Source organism: Stenella coeruleoalba, assembly GCF_951394435.1.
Source record: "Stenella coeruleoalba genome assembly, chromosome: 8".
NCBI classification, from domain to species: domain Eukaryota; kingdom Metazoa; phylum Chordata; class Mammalia; order Artiodactyla; family Delphinidae; genus Stenella; species Stenella coeruleoalba.
Window position 1 is genome coordinate 24,108,997 of NC_137154.1, and position 19,025 is coordinate 24,128,021.

Here is a 19,025-nt window from a genome sequence, read left to right on the forward strand (position 1 = left end):
TTTATAATCTATTTTTTCTTTTAATATATGGTGAACATATTGCAAGGTAAAAGATATATTTCTACATTATTTTAAATGGTTCCATATTATTCTACTATATAGGTATTCTATTATTTTAGCAATCTGCTACAGACATTTATAGTGTTTCTTTTTACAATCACTAACAATACCACAATGAATTATTTTGTTGCTAAATATCTATGCTCATTCTTATTTCCTTACCACAAAATTTAAGAAGTGAAATCATGTAACATTTGAAATGCTTCACTTGTAATCAGATTTAGAGACAAATGACTACATTAGATATCTCCCAGCTCAGTTGCTTTTTGCCCTCTTGAGTTTCAGTCCTAGCTGCTGTAGATTAAATGTGACCAAAGGGGCATGGACCATGGACCAGGGTTCAGTGGCTTTTACCCCTGCAGCAGGCTGGAGGCTATCACCTTCCTATAAAACATAGGATGATGATTAGTTCTGAATGTAATGTTTTCTTGAAGCCTGATTGGCAGGTTGCCTAGGATAACTGGCGGACTACTTCCCAGATTGTTTGGTTTTTGTTTGCTTTTTTTCCCAAGATATTTTTTTCTGATATCCATGTTTGTATCTCAAACTATCTAAATGCACTCTTGGCAAGGTTCTGCTTGGGCCACGTGTGGCTGTGGCTTGCCAAAATCATGGGTATATTTCCTGCTGCAAACTTGTACATGATCTTGGTCCACTCCAAGCTGACTGTCAGCATGTTAACTCTGCTCAAATAAAGAGCAGCTTGTTGGCAATCTGTATATCTTCTTTGGAGAAATGTCTATTTAGGTCTTCTGCCCATTTTTGGATTGGGTTGTTTGTTTTTTTGTTATTGAGCTGCATGAGCTGCTTGTAAATTTTGGAGATTAACTACCATATGACCCAACAATCCCACTACTGGGCATATACCCTGAGAAAACCATAATTCAAAAAGAGTCATGTACCAAAATTTTCATTGCAGCTCTATTTACAATAGCCAGGGGATGGAAGCAACCTAAGTGTCCATCATCAGATGAATGGATAAAGAAGATGTGGCACATATATACAAGGGAATATTACTCAGCCATAAAAAGAAACGAAATTGAGTTATTTGTAGTGAGGTGGATGGACTTAGAGTCTGTCATACAGAGTGAACTAAGTCAGAGAAAAACAAATACCGTATGCTAGCATATATATACGGAATCTAAAAAAAAAAAACCATGTCATAAAGAACCTAGGGGTAAGACGGGAATAAAGACACAGACCTACTAGAGAATGGACTTGAGGATATGGGGAAGGGGAAGGGTAAACTGTGACAAAGTGAGAGAGTGGCATGGACATATATACACTACCAAACGTAAAATAGGTAGCTAGTGGGAAGCAACCGCATAGCACAGGGAGATCAGCTCGGTGCTTTGTGACCACCTAGAGGGGTGGGATAGGGAGGGTGGGAGGGAGGGAGACGCAATAGGGAAGAGATATGGGAACACATGTATATGTATAACTGATTCACTTTGTTATAAAGCAGAAACTAACACACCATTGTAAAGCAATTATACTCCAATAAAGATGTTAAAAAAATTATATATATTTATATAAAAAAAGAGCAGCTTGCTCTCTGGGGCTTATATTTTTATTCAAAAAAAGTGAGAAGCAGGATAATGAGGTGGGAGATTCCTTCACTGAGAAGCAATGAGCCAGGGACTCTGTGGCAGGTGCTATGTGGGCATAAGGGTACAATGATTCCACACAGCTTGCTGGCTCTTCTGGTTTCCAGGGTGCCTGGGGCATTACTAGATGGAACACAAGACCCCAGTTATGAACTATTAGAAGCAACCGAGGAGTCAGATTACAGAGAACAAAAGACACAGTCCCCAAGATTATACCCCAAGAGTTCCACTGGGTCCCCTTAGGCCACCAGTTTCCAGACTAAGTCTGAACAAGATCCAGTTTTATTCCATCTTCAACACTCTGAAAAGGCAGATGAATTTCAACTGCACAGCATTCTGGAAAAGGCAAACCTATGGAGACGATAAAAAGATCAGTGGTTGCCAGGGGCTCAGGGAGGGGGATAAAGAATGAATAGGTGGAGAACAGAGAATTTTCAGGGCAGTGACACTATTCTGTATGATACTGTAATGGTGGATACCTGGCATTATACATTTGTCTAAACCTATAGAATGTACAACACCAAGAGTGAACTTTAATGTTAACTATGGACTCTGGGTGATGATGATGTGTCAGTGTAAGTCCATCAATTGTAGCAAATGTACCACTGTGGTGAGAGACATTGATAATGGGGGAGGCTATGTATACAGAGGGGCAGAGAGTCTACAGGAAGTCTCTGTACCTTCCTCTCAGTTTTGCTGTGAACCTAAAACAGCTCTAAAAAAATGTCTAAAAAGAAAAAAAAGGAGATGACAGCAAAAACAGAGTCCCTAATCAGCATTATTACATCAATCATTCCTGAAGAATTTCAGACAGGTTGTAACAGACTCCTCTATGAGTGAATGAGTCAAATGACGTTGATTCTTGCTATTAAAATGGATGTTAAGACGGTCACGATCCGAGTCATTGCTTTGCACAATTTTCACTTTAACAATAAGCAAGAATAAAGAATATTGATTCTATTTCATCTGCTCCCTATATGTACAAATTTTGTGTGAGGTTGTAAGGTAATTGGAAGAGCTACTTCACTAAATTATTTTTCAATTGTTGACTAAGTGTTTGGGGTAACTCTTCCCAGTCACTGGCCTAAATGACATTTCTTGCTGCAAATCCTCATTTCTTTCTAGCTAATCTATCTGATCTTGAATCTTCTTTGCTTGAGAGAGAAAGCGTGTTCTAAATGTCCTACATCAGTGGTCCCCAACCTTTCTCGGCACCAGGGACCGGTTTCATGGAAGACAATTTTTCCACGGACCAGGGCAGAGATGGTTTCGGGATGATTCAAGCTTACCCCTTTTTTTTTTTTTTTTTTTTTTTTTGCGGTACACGGGCCTCTCACTGTTGTGGCCTCTCCCGTTGCGGAGCACAGGCTCCAGACGCGCAGGCTCAGGGCCATGGCTCACAGGCCCAGCTGCTCCGTGGCAAGTAGGATCCTCCTGGACCGAGGCATGAACCTGTGGCCCTTGCATTGGCAGGTGGACTCTCAACCACTGCGCCACCAGGGAAGCCCGCGTGCATCACATTTATTGTGCACTTTATTTCTGCTATTATTACACTGTAATATATAATGAAGTAATTATACAACTCACCATAATGCAGAATCAGTGGGAGCCCTGAGCTCGTTTTCACTTCCGCTCACTTGATAGGGCTTTAATATGAGTCTGCAAGCCATTGATTTATTATGGCCTCTGTGCAGTCAAGCCTCTCTGCTAATGATAATCTGTATTTGCAGCTGCTCCCCAGCGCTGGCATCACTGCCTCGGCTCCACCCCAGATCATCAGGCATTAGATTCTCATAAGGAGCGCACAACCTAGATCCCTCGCGTGTGCAGTTCACAGTAGGGTTCGCACTCCTATGAGAGTCTAATGCCACTGCTGATCTGACAGGAGGCGGAGCTCAGGTGGTAATGCGAGCGATGGGGAGCGGCTGTAAGTACAGATGAAGCCTCGCTCACTCTCCTGCCACTCACCACCTGCGGTGCAGCCCAGTTCCTAACAGGCCACGGACCAGTACCCATCTATGGCCTGGGTGTTGGGGACCCCTGTCCTACATTGAAGTATTTACAAATCCTTTGGCATACCATCTTAACAAGCAAAATGTGTTACAAGCAGATAGAACTTTCTGGTTTCGAGCAATGTGTGTTGCATAATTCAGAGTAACTCAACTGAGTTTAATGCAACAAATATTTATTGAGTGCCTATTCTGCGTTTAAACTGTGCTCTGGGGTGTGGGGGGAAGGGTATGGAGAAATATATAAATCAGAGTACTTATCTTCAAGAAACAGGCAATGTAGTTGGAAGGAAAAGACACACACTCAGACTTCCCTGGTGGTGCAGTGGTTGAGAATCCGTCTGCCAATGCAAGGGATATGGGTTCGATTCCTGGTCCGGGAAGATCCCACATGCCATGGAGCAACTAAGCCTGTGTGCCACAACTACTGAAGCCTATGTGAGTAGAGCCCGTGCTCTGCAACAAGAGAAGCCACTGCAATGAGAAGCCCACGCTGCAACGAAGAGTAGCCCCCGCTCGCTGCAACTAGAGAAAGTGTGCACGCAGCAACGAAGACCCAAAGCAGCCAAAAATAAATACATAAATAAATTTATTTTTAACAAAAAGGCACCCATGAAACAATTCAATCACATTATTGGACATACATGATAAATGTCACTCATTCATCTGTTCAGCAAAAATGTTGAATGCTTTCCATGTGCTAAGTATGAACTGAGGATACACAGTTAAACAAAATAATCTCTGCCTTCAAGGTGCTGACAGTAAAATGGAAAAACCAGAAGAGTAAACAAGAGTTACACTGCTATGATGAGGGATGATTACAGCAGAAATGGGATCAAGGCGTGGGTGGGGTCTGGAAGGTTATGGAAAGCTTCATGGAGGAGATGGTTCAAGAGGCCCCACTAAAAGGAACTGGAGATCTCTGGAGAAATGGCCGAGCCAGGTCTGCAGCAGGGAAAGTACGAGGTGAGCTTGGGGGTGAGGACCTAAAGTTTGTTCATTAGATATCTCTAACAAAGTACATTGTTTTAAGAACAGCCATGTATGAAACAGATAAGAGTACTAAGTGGTAAAATGGGCTAGACTACTAGGGACAGTTTCATGGAGAAGCTGGGAGTAGGAACTCTGGTCAGCCTTGGAAGATACCTAGGAATTGAGAAAGTAGCATGTAAACTGGTATAACATTTGGGGGAAATTTTAGTGATAAATGTTTTTTTTAAAAAAAAAAGTAAAAGCGGGCTTCCCTGGTGGTGCAGTGGTTGAGAATCTGCCTGCCAATGCAGGGGACACGGGTTCGAGCCCTGGTCTGGGAAGATTCCACATGCCGCGGAGCAACTAGGCCCGTGAGCCACAAGTACTGAGCCTGCGCATCTCGAGCTTGTGCTCCGCAACAAGAGAGGCTGCGACAATGAGAGACCCGCGCACTGCAATGAAGAGTGGCCCCCGCTCACCGCAACTAGAGGAAGCCCTCTCGCAGAAACGAAGACCCAACACAGCCATAAATAAATAAATAAATAAAATTTAAAAAAAAAAAAAAGTAAAAGCATATCCCGTGACCTGTAATCCAAGTTCTAGGAAATTTATCATATGGAAACAATTGAATAGCTAGAAAGATTTAGGTACAAGAAAGTGCATCACATCATTGTTTGTACAGCAAGAGAAGAAATACAGAGAGACAGAAACACAGAAAAGAAGGAAAGAAAGAAAGACGGAAGGAAGGATGGGAAGAAAGAAAGACAGGAGGGAGGGAGGGAAGAAAGAAAGACAGAAAGAAAGAAGCGGAAGGAATGGAGGAAGGAAGAGAAAGGAAGAAAGAACAAGTTCTTCAATAAAGGCTAGCTGAAGAAAGTAAGGTACACCATGCAATGGAATGTTATTCAGTCATTTTAAAAAATTGCGGTAAAATATATTACTAATTTGGAAAGTAACACCACACCCATTTATGATAAAAACCCTGCAGAAAGTAGGCATAGAGGGAACTTTCCTCAACATAATAAAGGCCATATATGACAAGCCCACAGCAAACATCATCCTCAATGGTGAAAAACTGAAAGCATTTCCACTAAGATCAGGAACAAGACAAGGTTGCCCACTCTCACCACTCTTATTCAACATAGTTTTGGAAGTTTTAGCCACAGCAATCAGAGAAGAAAAGGAAATAAAAGGAATCCAAATCGGAAAAGAAGAAGTAAAGCTGTCACTGTTTGCAGATGACATGATACTATACATAGAGAATCCTAAAGATGCTACCAGAAAACTACTAGAGCTAATCAATGAATTTGGTAAAGTAGCAGGATACAAAATTAATGCACAGAAATCTCTGGCATTCCTATATACTAATGATGAAAAATCTGAAAGTGAAATCAAGAAAACACTCCCATTTACCATTGCAACAAAAAGAATAAAATATCTAGGAATAAACCTACCTAAGGAGACGACCTGTATGCAGAAAATTATAAGAACTGATGAAAGAAATTAAAGATGATACAAATAGATGGAGAGATATACCATGTTCTTGGATTGGAAGAATAAACATTGTGAAAATGACTCTACTACCCAAAGCAATGTATAGATTCAATGCAATCCCTATCAAACTACCACTGGCATTTTTCACAGAACTAGAAGAAAAAATTTCACAATTTGTATGGAAACACAAAAGACCCCGAATAGCCAAAGCAATCTTGAGAACGAAAAAAGGAGCTGGAGGAATCAGGCTCCCTGACTTCAGACTATACTACAAAGCTACAGTAATCAAGACAGTATGGTACTGGCACAAAAACAGAAAGATAGATCAATGGAACAGGATAGAAAGCCCAGAGATAAACCCACGCACATATGGACACCTTATCTTTGATAAAGGTGGCAGGAATCTACAGTGGAGAAAGGACAGCCTCTTCAATAAGTGGTGCTGGGAAAACTGGACAGGTACATGTCAAAGTATGAGATTAGATCACTCCCTAACACCATACATAAAAATAAGCTCAAAATGGATTAAAGACCTAAATGTAAGGCCAGAAACTATCAAACTCTTAGAGGAAAACATAGGCAGAACACTCTATGACATAAATCACAGCAAGATCCTTTCTGACCCACCTCCTAGAGTAATGGAAATAAAAACAAAAATAAACAAATGGGACCTAATGAAACTTCAAAGCTTTTGCACAGCAAAGGAAACCATAAACAAGACCAAAAGACAACCCTCAGAATGGGAGAAAATATTTGCAAATGAAGCAACTGACAAAGGATTAATCTCCAGAATTTACAAGCAGCTCATGCAGCTCAATAACAAAAAACCAAACAATCCAATCCAAAAATGGGCAGAAGACCTAAATAGACATTTCTCCAAAGAAGATATACAGACTGCCAACAAACACATGAAAGAATGCTCAACATCATTAATCATTAGAGAAATGCAAATCAAAACTACAATGAGATATCATCTCACACCACTCAGAATGGCCATCATCAAAAAACCTAGAAACAATAAATGCTGGAGAGGGTGTGGAGAAAAGGGAACACTCTTGCACTGCTGGTGGGAATGTGAATTGGTTCAGCCACTATGGAGAACAGTATGGAGGTTCCTTAAAAAACTACAAATAGAACTACCATATGACCCAGCAATCCCACTACTGGGCATATACCCTGAGAAAATCAAAATTCAAAAAGAGTCATGTACCAAAATGTTTATTGCAGCTCTATTTACAATAGCCAGGAGATGGAAACAACCTAAGTGCCCATCATCGGATGAATGGATAAAGAAGATGTGGCACATATATACAATGGAATATTACTCAGCCATAAAAAGAAATGAAATTTAGCTATTTGTAATGAGGTGGATAGACCTAAAGTCTGTCATACAGAGTGAAGTAAGTCAGAAAGAAAAGGACAAATACCGTATGCTAACACATATATATGGAATTTAAGAAAAGAAAGAGTGTCATGAAGAGCCTAGGGGTAGGACAGGAACGGAGACGCAGACCTACTGGAGAACGGACTTGAGGTTATGGGGAGGGGGAGGGGTGAGCTGTGGCAGGGCGAGAGAGAGGCATGGACATATACACACTAACAAACGTAGTAAGGTGGATAGCTAGTGGGAAGCAGCTGCATGGCACAGGGATATTGGCTCGGTGCTTTGTGACAGCCTGGAGGGGTGGGATGGGGAGGGTGGGAGGGAGGGAGATGCAAGAGGGAAGACATATGGGAACATATGTATATGTATAACTGATTCACTTTGTAGTAAAGCAGAAACTAACACACCAATGTAAAGCAATTGTACCCCAATGAAGATGTTAAAAAAAAAAAATCTCTAACTCTTAAAAAAAAAAAAAAAGACTGCAGTAAAATATATTACTAATTTGGAAAGATGTCCATGATATCTTTCCACATGATATCTTATAGATCTTACATATTACATAAACCCATTTCTGTGAAAAGAAAAAAAGTAGTGTGTGTGTGTGTGTGTGTGTGTGCGCGCATGCACGCACGCATGTGTGTAGAAAGAGATGTTTGTCTGTTAAGCTTAAGGAAAAATTCAGAACACCCAACAGTTAAGAGGCATGAGCTTGAAGGAATAAACAAAGGACTTTCATTTCCTACTTTGTATACTTTAAGTGGTGGTTTTATGGTTGTTACTTATTTTCATTTTATTTTTCCAAATACAAATTTTAAATATAGAAAATATGTTAATATTAAAAAGTTGCTATTCTAGATTCCTAATATAAACTTTTTAAAAAATATATTTATTGATTGATTTGGTTGCACTGGGTCTTAGTTGTGGCAGGTGGGCTCCTTAGTTGTGGCTCCAGGGCTTCTTAATTGTGGCTCGCCAACTCCTTAATTGCAGCACTTGGGCTCCTTAGTTGTGGCAGGCGGGGTCCTTAGTTGTGTCATGCAGGTGGGATCTAGTTCCGTGACCAGGGGTCAAACCTGGACACCCTGCACTGGGAGAGTGGAGTCTTATCCACTGCTCAACCAGGGAAGTCCCTTAAAAGCATCTTTCTTCTAGCTTTTCTTGGGGATGGTGATGATTTAAAAACCAAAACCCATACACAGGAAAAATAATTATTAGTTACTACCTTCAATATCCTATAGACAGCCCCTTGATAAAAGTTTGGGTGTACTGGCTTCAATTCAGAAATTAAGAAAACAGAGTAACAGTAATTGTTCATACCTATACCACGGTGATTTTCAAATCAGAGGGGAAACTAATACCTAGTGAAGTGTAACCTGAACCCCATAACTTAAGTAGAGCCCACATTTACAAGTGTCTTCTTGGTATCAGGGGCTGTATTTTGTGACCCTGAGGGATATTTCTTTTAAAAAAAATTATTTATTCATTTATTTTTGGCTGCATTGGGTCTTCGTTGCTGTGTGCGGGCTTTCTCTAGTTGCGGCGAACAGGGGTTACTCTTTGTTGCGGTGCATGAGCTTCTCATTGCGGTGGCTTCTCTTGTTGCAGAGCATGGGCTCTAGGTACACGGGCTTCAGTAGGTGTGGCTTGCAGGCTCTAGAGCGCAGGCTCAGTAGTTGTGGCGCACGGGCTTTGTTGCTCCGCGGCATGTGAGACCTTCCTGGACCAGGGATCGAATCCATGTCCCCTGCATTGGCAGGTGGATTCTTAACCCACCGCGCCACCAGGGAAGTCCCTGGGGGATATTTCTTAATGTGAAACTAGCAGGATTCTTAAGATGGTCCCGTTAGCCCTGTCCCAAGCCACTGAGTCAACCCAGCAAAGACTTAGATGAGCATTACTCAGTGTCATAATATTTGAGGTTTGCTTTAAAAATACTGGAGATGGGGAAGTAGGTGACAGTGTAAACAAGGTTGACCACAAATTGATAATTATTAAAGTTGGGTAATGGGTACATGAGGGTTCATTACAAAATTCTGTCTCTTTTTTGTATGTATTTGGAATTTTCAATAATAAAAAAGGTTTTTAAAAGTGTTTAAATAAGATCATTCAACTAGAAGTCACAAATCTTGGTTATTAATCTTGATTATTCATCCTGTGTTTGATCCTGGTTTGCCGACCAAATTGAGGCAAGAAAACTTTATGTGCTCCAGTGTTTATCTGTAATACAGGGGTCATCCCTAACACCCAGTAATCTCTTCAATTCCAAGTTGATGTCTTACTTTGATTTGGAGTGCTTTTAAAAAGGCCTAAAATAGGGAATTCCCTGGCTGTGGTTAAGACTCAGTGCTTTCACTGCTGTGGCCTGGGTTCAGTCCCTGGTTGGGGAGCTAAGATCCTGCAAGCTGAGAAGCGCAGCTGCTCAGCTTTATTTATTAAACAAAATTTATTTTATTTAATAAAATAAAATTTAATAAATAAATTTTATTTATTAAAAAATAAAATAAAATAGACTAAAATAGGGTTCAATTTTTAACTCTTTGGTATTAAATTAACACATATTCCTATAATATTTGTAGCCTTAATTGTCTTCAAATGAATTCAGTATTAAAAAGTCTAAGGAGGGCTTCCCTGGTGGCGCAGTGGTTGAGAGTCCGCCTGCCGATACAGGGGACGCGGGTTCGTGCCCCGGTCCGGGAGAATCCCACATACCGCAGAGCGGCTGGGCCCGTGAGCCATGGCCGCTGAGCCTGCGCGTCCGGAGCCTGTGCTCTGCAACGGGAGAGGCCACAACAGTGAGAGCTCTGCCCGCGTACCGCAAAAAAAAAGAAAAAAAGAAGAAGTCTAAGGAGACCACAGTCTGAACTCTGAAAATTACTTACACCAGTCTCACCTGCAAATCAGCCATCCCTATGCTTGGGGGTGTCTACAATCTTTCCTAATATTGAACATCCTTTTTTCAGGGCAGACAGAGACATCTTCAAACTTTGGAAGGAATTCATCAGTAGAAATAGCTGTTTGGTCCCAGATCGATCCACTAGGGAGATTTAAAACTTAAAAAAATAAATAAATAAAAATCCAGCTCATGATTTTTTTTTTTTTTTTTTTTTGGCTGTGCCGGGTCTTAGTTGCAGCATGTGGGATCTTTAGTTGTGCATGCATGCAGGATCTAGTTCCCTGACCAGGATCAAACCTGGGCCCCCTGCATTGGGAGAGTGGAGGGTTACCTACTGGACAACCAGGGAAGTCCCCCAGCTCATGATTAAAGAATTAGACTTCTTAGGTGCAAGTTTTTAGCAAAATGAACAAGAGCGCCACCTGCTGGGAACATGTGAACTTCTGAGCGTGAATACTGAAGAGCTGGTTTCCTCAGCCTCACCCATTTGAATCACCTGAGAGCCACTGGTTAAAATGGAAGGTTTATAGGCTCTAGGCCTGCTGTATTAGAATCCATGCAGGTGGGGTTCAAAGATTTATATTTTATACAAGTCTTCATGAACTTTGAAGTTTAAGAGACGAATGCCTTAGTTCCCAAAATTGCCTGATAAGAATCATCTGGGAAGACTTGTTTAAAATACTTTTACCTGGATCACACTCCAGGCTCATGGAATCAGGACATCCACGAAAGGTCTTGATAAGAATCATCTGGGGTGGGGGGGAATGAGCGCAATGGGTGAGGGAGATTAAGAGGTACAAACATCCAATTAAAAATAAATGAGTCGGGGGCTTCCCTGGTGGCACAGTGGTTGAGAGTCCACCTGCCGATGCAGGGGACACAGGTTCGTGCCCCGGTCCGGGAAGATCCCACATGCCGCGGAGCAACAAAGCCCGTACGCCACAACTACTGAGCCTGCGCTCTAGAGCCCACGAGCCAAAACTACTGAGCGCACGTGCTTAGAGCCTGTGGTCCGCAACAAGAAAAGCCACCAGAATGGGAAGACCGCACACTGCAGTGAAGAGTGGTCCCTGCTCACTGCAACTAGAGAAAGCCCACATGCAGTGGCAAAGACCCAATGCAGCCAAACCTGAATAAATAAAATAAATACATTTTTAAAAATAAATAAATAAAAATAAATGAGTCACAGGGACGAAATATACAGCATGGGGAATACAGTCAATATTGTAATATTTTGTATGGTAACAGATGGCAACTAGACTTATCGTGGTGATCATTTTGTAATGTATAGAAATATTGAATCACTAGGTTGTGCACTCAGGACTAATGTTGTGTTGTTGTAGGTCAATTATACTTCAATTCAAATACATGCATACATACATACATACCTACATAACGGGGAGTGGGAATCATCTGGGAATACTTGTTAAAAATACTTTTACCTGAATCACATTCCAGGCTTACTGAATCAAGACCTCCAGGAAAGGGGACTGGGACTTTAAATTTGTAATAAGAATGCCAGATGAATCTTAGAAGTTGAATGTTTAGTAAATATTGCAGAGTTAAATGTCATATTTAACTCTAGGTATTTTCCATGCCAAGATAGAAGAGCACAATTGCAGTTAAATGATAACCGGTGTATAGGACATCCAGATGTGGGGATTTGGCAATAGTCCCTGGGTTTTCTGTCTTGTAGTTTTAATTCAGCTCTGCAGCTTTAAGTTCCAGCCCATATCCCTTAAAATTCCAACCCCAGGCTCTTGAAGGCTTCATCTCTAATAATAGCTATCAAATCTATGACACTAACTGCCTAACAGGCAGAAGTCCCTCTTGGAGAGACTCCTTCCTCCCCATCTTGTTTGCTTTGTGAAACTTTTTACTCGTGCCTGCACCCCTATGCACTCCACCTCCTTTTCTCCTGTGGACCAATGCCCTAGGTTTATGTTTACCTTTGGAATCATATTTGTGTCCAACAGAATCACCAAAATCCAGCTTTGGGCAGGGGTCAGATGGTGAACCTTGCCCTGTTCTGGGATTTATCTGAATTCCTTCCAAGGGTCCTGCCCTACCACCGCTGCCTGAGGAGACACATAAACAATAGAGTTGTCTTTTCTGCTTCAGGTTAAATTAAAAATCCCAATCACTTTACAATTGGTCTGCCGGGGATGGGGAGAGTTCTCTGCCCAGTTAAGTCTGAGATATACTAGGTCAAAAAAATATAAACAGAGTGTTAAATAAAAATATTGCATCATGAATATAGTAGAGGAAGAAACAGTGCAAAATTTCCCAAATTTAACTATTGAATCCTTTATTTTTTATTTGTTTAATTTTATTTTTTACAAGTGGAACTTTTTATTTGGAAAGTTTTGGCACTATCATGTACAGGAATGCAAAAAATTTTTAATTGAAGTATCATTGACTTACAGTGTTCTGTTAGTTTCGGGTGTACAGCAAAGTAATTCAGATATATATATATATATAGATATAGATATATATATAGGTATATAGATAGACAGATAGATGTACTCTTTCTCAGATTCCTTTCCTTTATAGTTTATTACAAAATACTGAGTATAGTTCCCTGTGCTATACAGTAGGTCTTTGTTGGTTACCTATTTTATATATAGTAGTGTGGATATGCTAATTCCAAATGCCTAATTTATCCCTCCCCCACTTTCTCCTTTGGTAATCATAAGTTTGTTTTCTATGTCTGTGGGTCTATTTCTGTTTTGTCTGTATGTCTCTTTAGTTTTGAGGTCCAGAAAACAATACCTGTGTCAGGAATGGGCTACCTTAGGTTACGTGGAACAGAAGGATTACCTCACAGTTTCCACACCATTGGTGCTTTTTCAATAGCTGAGTGTTCTGCTTGAAATTCAGCTACAAAGCTGTTCTGCTAACCACGGCACACTCGTCTCTCTACCAGCACCTTTGTCAGCTCTCCTGGCATTCCACACAGCATTCCCTTCCTTGCAATCGTACCATTCCTCCTCTAGATGCATCAATCTGTGTGGTGAGTCAATGACCTGGCAATGGCCCTTGGTCAGTGGTTTTTGAAAAGCTCCACAAAGCATGTTTTGCAGAAGAGTTAGTCTCATATGCCCATTTCTACACATTGACCATCCTTTTATTTATGGCAGGGAACTTGTCTAATGCACCTCTACTGTACCTAGCCCAGTTCTAGACCCAGTAGGTGTTCAATAAATGTTGCTGAAAGGATGTACCAAACATGATCCATAAACTAAATTGAAACTTGGTCACTCTCCAAAGTCAAGGTCATAATCTACCTTTCTCATAAGAGAGTTCTGTCTGTACTTAAATAGTTGGGATTATTAACCCCTTCTCTTTCAAGATAAATTCTACAGTAATTTCTTCTCTAACCTTCACATTGTTTTTGATTTTGTAAAAAACTGTATAACAAATATGAGACCTTGCCCAAGATAAAGTTTTTACATTTTATTTCAAGCTCCTGCCTTACATAACTTTTGCATAGGCAATTCCAGATCTGGTTTTTAATTTCTCACTCCACTGGGAATTCTCCCAATATTTGCTATGGTTTCATCATGTTCTTATTAACTTGTCCAGCCACATGACAGTTGTTTTTCTTCAAAGATTATGTTTGGGCCAGGCCTGAGTTGAGAAAGTGGGTCTGCTTTCTCTTCTTCTAATCTAATTTGCATTCCTAAGGTTAAACACATTACTACCAGATTGCCTTAATTAACCACATACGTATATGTAAGAAGCCATGTCAGGACTTCCCTGGTTGCACAGTGGTTGGGAATCTGCCTGCCAATGCAGGGGACACGGGTTCCAGCCCTGGTCTGGGAAGATCCCACATGCTGCGGAGCAACTAAGCCCGTGTGCCACAACTACTGAGCCTGCTCTCTAGAGCCCGCAAGCCACAGCTACTGAGCCCCCATGCCACAACTACTGAAGCCCACATGCCTAGAGCCTGTGCTCTGCAACAAGAGAAGCCACCACAGTGAGAAGCCTGTGCATCACACGAAGAGTAGCCCCCGCTTGCCGCAACTAGAGAAAGCCCACACGCAGAAAAAAAACCCAACGCGGCCAAAAATAAATAAATAAATTCATAAAAAAAGAAACAGAAGAAGCCATGTCCATTCTTTCCTTGATCCAAAGTTTTGTACTTCATCCGGCTTGCCAACTTCCCAAAAGATTAACTGAAATCAGTTGGTTCATGTTTAAAACGGTTCAGCGTATCTTGTCCTCTGTCACTCTCTCTCTTCCTCTCTTTCTTTCTCCCCCATCACACAAAACACAAACACAAGCACACTCTGGGTTTATTTTGTACCTCCAGTCCTCAAGCAGACTATAGAACTCTTTGGGGAATATATCAAAGGCAAGAGATCTACAGTCTTAATTGTCTTTCATAACTTTCTAGCCCCTTTACCAGATGTTTCCATAAAGATTTTTCTTTCTTTTTTTTTTTTTGGTACACGGGCCTCTCACTGTTGTGGCCTCTCCCATTGTAGAGCAGAGGCTCCGGACGTGCAGGCTCAGCAGCCATGGCTCACGGGCCCAGCCGCTCCGTGGCAGGGATCTTCCCGGACCGGGGCACGAACCCGTGTCCCCTGCATCAGTAAGCGGACTCTCAACCACTGCGCCACCAGGGAAGCCCTTTCTTTCTTTTTTTTAATGGTGAAAATTAAAAGACACATTTCAGTATGTCTCTAAAAGATAAGAACATTTAATAAACATAACCACACTACCATTACCACATCAAAAAACTAACAATGATTTCATAATAGCAAATATTCCAATAGTTTCATAAGGTCAAATATTTATTGATTAAAAAAACCCTACAAATTCCAAATAAATTCCACACATTGTGACTGGCTGATATGTCTTCTAAGTCTTTTTCAGTGTATAGGTTTCCTCTCCATCTCTTTCTTTCCATGTAATTTACTAACGGAACTCAGTTGTTTGTGCAGTAGTGTTTCCAGCCGCTGAATTTTGCTGAACAAATCCTTTTGGTGCAATTTAACATTCACAGCATTCTGAAATTTGGCTGTAGGCATGTTTGATTATTTTTACACTTCAAATCATCAAGTAACTTGAATATATTAAGATAAATCCCATCTGCTCTTTTCCCCCAAGAAATATTCTAGATAGTTTCCTAGATAACCTTTCCATTCAGTAAGTCCCCTGTCCTAAATTTCCAGTTGTCATTTTCGTTACTTTTTAAGGATGCACACAACAAAATGAAAAGAAAAAGAAAAGAAAGAAACCCAAACAAAAAAACTTTGCCGAATTTTTTTCCTGTAAACATCCATTAGAGGGCGACATTTGCCTTAGTATTATATTTCCCCTAATAAATATTAAATTGCATCGATTTTCGCATTTTTGACAAGTTGAACCTCCTTACCTACTTCGACTTCTCATCTCTTGTTCTATAATATGTAATCACACCTTGTGTCCTCTCTTGATTTGGTCCCTGCGGACTTGTGTCGTTCGTATGAGTACGTCCGTCCTTGACGCCGTTCCCAGCCCTCACCATGAGGCGGCGGTATTGCATAAATAAAGATGCGCAGGAAGGCAAAATTAAGCCAAACTGCCAAAGAAAAAGGAGTTTCACAGGGAAAGGGCCATTAATTTAAGAAGGAAAGAGACAAACCAGACATTTCTAGTTCGTATCCAACTCACGGCTCAAGGTCAGCACCGTGTGAGATACAGCACAAAGGAGCTATTCAAGAGCGCGGGAGGAGGCTGACTTGAGGGAAACGCGTACACAATCTCCTCCTTGATTTTGCGGTTCCACTGGAGGAGGCATATGCACATTCGTGCACGTGTGTGTGAATAGTTACAGGACAGCAGCGGGACGGAATGGGACCGCGCATGGATCTGCTGGAACCAATCGAACTTTGACCGCCTCTGAACACGCGCCTGAGACAGGTTTACAAGGGTGCTGCTTGGAGGTCAGCTCTCATTTTACCCGGCAAGGAAAGCGAGTCCTGAGGGGGGCAGATAACGCGCCCAAGGGCACACCGTTAGGAAGAGGTGCATTCAGCCAGGTGTTCCGAGCGCAGGCCAGTGCTAGGGACGTTTCTCACCTTTGCACACCCATTACACACGTGTGTAACACCCCCCCCCCCCGTACACATACACACAATCGGACACTGGCTCCTCGGACAGGAAGGATCCAACACAGCAAGAGGTATTGTACAGTTGTAACAGCGAAGACACGGACACTTGAGAATCTGATCAGTTAGAGCCCTCTCCCCGAGTAATACTCAGACTACTGCATGTGTAATATTGCAAGTGGCGGGGTGGGGGGGACGGGGGCGGAATCGCAGGCCTCCTGGAGCCCGTCCATTTATCAGATGCGAGATTAGGGAGAGATTGTTCTGATTGGAGCTTAGAGAGCACCGTAAAGAAAACCAGACGGATCGGGGAAGAGAAGCAAACAGGGGCGTCCCTCCTCCCTCCCCAACTTCACTGGAGTTTCGCCTGGAAGAAGGGAGGGCCTTGGCAGAAAGTCTTAGTAGAGAGGTGGAGCGACTGGCTTGGGTCCCCTCCCCCATGCCGCTGTGCCCTCCCCCAGCCCCACCTCCCTTGCTCCCTACCCACCCTCGACTCGCTGGCGTCGGTGTTCGGTAGCAGAGGGCTCGAAAGGGAGCTGCGAACGCCCAAAGCCTGGACGACGGGAAGGGGCAACGCACAGTGGCTTTTCCTTCACATTTTTCTTTAAGTCGTCAGCTCCCGAGCCTAACGTTTCGATCCCTCCTTTCCCAGTCTCTGCTCCCCACCTCCCAGCTCACTCACTCGCCTTCTCTTCCCCCTCCTCCGCCATCCTCCCGTCAGCTCTACCAGACCCTCGGCCTCCAGCCCCGCCTCCGCCGCCGAGGGGTTTACCCGCGGCGGAGTGAAATCTGCATAGTGACCGCCTCTGTGGGAGATCATTGGTGCAGCCCCTGCCCATCGCGGCCGATGATTGGTGGGCTGCCCCGCGTTATTTGCATGCCGGTGGCGGCAGAGTACCTAGCCGGTGCGGGCGGCAGGCGCCGCGCAGAAGTTTGCCGAGTGCTTCCTCGCCGGTCGGTTCTGTACTCGCACAGCTCTCGGAGCCGCCTCCTTCTGCTGCCGGCGCCCTGTTCTCTCGGGATTCCTTCTCCGCGGAAGATAGACGCTTTGCTTGAGGGAAGTTGAAGTGGGCTAGGGGGAGTGCCGAGGAGGAGCGGCGGGGGGCCTTTCCAGTGACGGCTTCGAGTCCAGACGCCGGGAGCGTGGGGCTCCGGCCGCCGCGAATCTCGCCCACCTTCCCGCGGCCGCCGGGCGGGCGGGCGGGCAATGCGGCCGCCGAGGCCCGCGGCGCCGAGAGGAAAGAGGGCGCCCCGGAGAGCCTAGAGCTTGTTTCTGCCCACTGGGGGAAGGACGCATGGAGTTGTGAGCACCTCTCGCTCGGCGAGGCCGCCCCGGGCAGGCTCCCCATGGCCGGGACGTACAGCTCCACCTTGAAGACTCTGGAGGACTTGACCTTGGACTCCGGGTATGGGGCCGGGGACTCGTGCCGCTCGCTCAGCCTCTCGTCCTCCAAGTCCAACTCGCAGGCGATCAACTCTTCGGCGCAGCAACACCGCGGGGCGGCCTGGTGGTGCTACTCCGGCTCCATAAACAGCCGCCACAACAGCTGGGACACGGTGAACACGGTGCTGCCCGAGGACCCCGAAGTGGCCGACCTCTTCTCGCGCTGCCCGCGCCTCCCCGAGCTGGAGGAGTTCCCCTGGACCGAGGGAGACGTGGGCCGGGTGCTTCGCAAAGGTGCTGGCGGCCGGCGGCAGCCCCTGTTCTCCGCCGAGGCGGTTAGGCGCCTGGCGGGGCTGCTCCGCCGAGCGCTCATCCGTGTGGCCCGCGAGGCGCAGCGCCTGAGCGTGCTGCACTCCAAGTGCACCCGCTTCGAGGTGCAGAGCGCCGTGCGCCTTGTGCACAGCTGGGCGCTGGCCGAGAGCTGCTCACTGGCCGCCGTCAAGGCGCTGTCCCTGTACAGCATGAGCGCGGGCGACGGGCTGCGCCGGGGCAAGTCGGCGCGCTGCGGCCTCACCTTTTCGGTTGGCCGCTTTTTCCGCTGGATGGTGGACACCCGCATCTCCGTGCGCATCCACGAGTACGCGGCCATCTCGCTCACCGCCTGCATGGAGAATCTGGTGGAGGAGATCCGGGCCAGGGTGCTGGCCAGCCAGAGCCCCGACGGCGGAGGGGCCGGAGGCGGGGAGGTGTCCGCTGAGGCCCTGGAGATGGTCATCAACAATGACGCCGAACTCTGGGGCGTCCTGCAGCCCTATGAGCATCTCATCTGCGGCAAGAACGCCAATGGTAAGCACGCGGGCCCCCGACCCATGGACGGGGTGGGGGAGAAGTCGGACATGGGTTACCCAGTGGGTGAATTTCCTGGGACGAAGGAAATTCAAGACCTGAGAGAAAGCTTTCGGTCTACGGGTGGAGGAGTTCATTAAAGGGTCTTTCCCGAGATTGTTCTTTCAGCGACTGACTTTTGGAGGGCAAAGTCGTGGTTGATCTTCTACTTTCTGTTCTGCGTCGTGTTGTCGCTACTGGGGGCTGTTCACTGATTGAATCTCTTGACCAAG

At 44.3% G+C, this 19,025-nt stretch overlaps 1 protein-coding gene across 3 annotated transcripts in view; it reads left to right on the forward strand.

Annotated features, from left to right (window-relative positions):
* The first annotated feature begins 17,506 nt into the window (after nucleotides 1–17,506).
* The window catches only part of ABTB2 (ankyrin repeat and BTB domain containing 2), a 183,188-nt gene continuing 181,669 nt past the window's right edge, over nucleotides 17,507–19,025 (forward strand). For all 3 annotated transcript variants that reach the window (XM_079928240.1, XM_079928241.1, XM_079928242.1), the window contains exon 1: nucleotides 17,507–18,753. In XM_079928240.1, coding sequence (XP_079784366.1) covers nucleotides 17,871–18,753 — 883 coding nt within the window. In that variant the 5' untranslated portion in view covers nucleotides 17,507–17,870. The remainder of the gene's footprint in view (nucleotides 18,754–19,025) is intronic.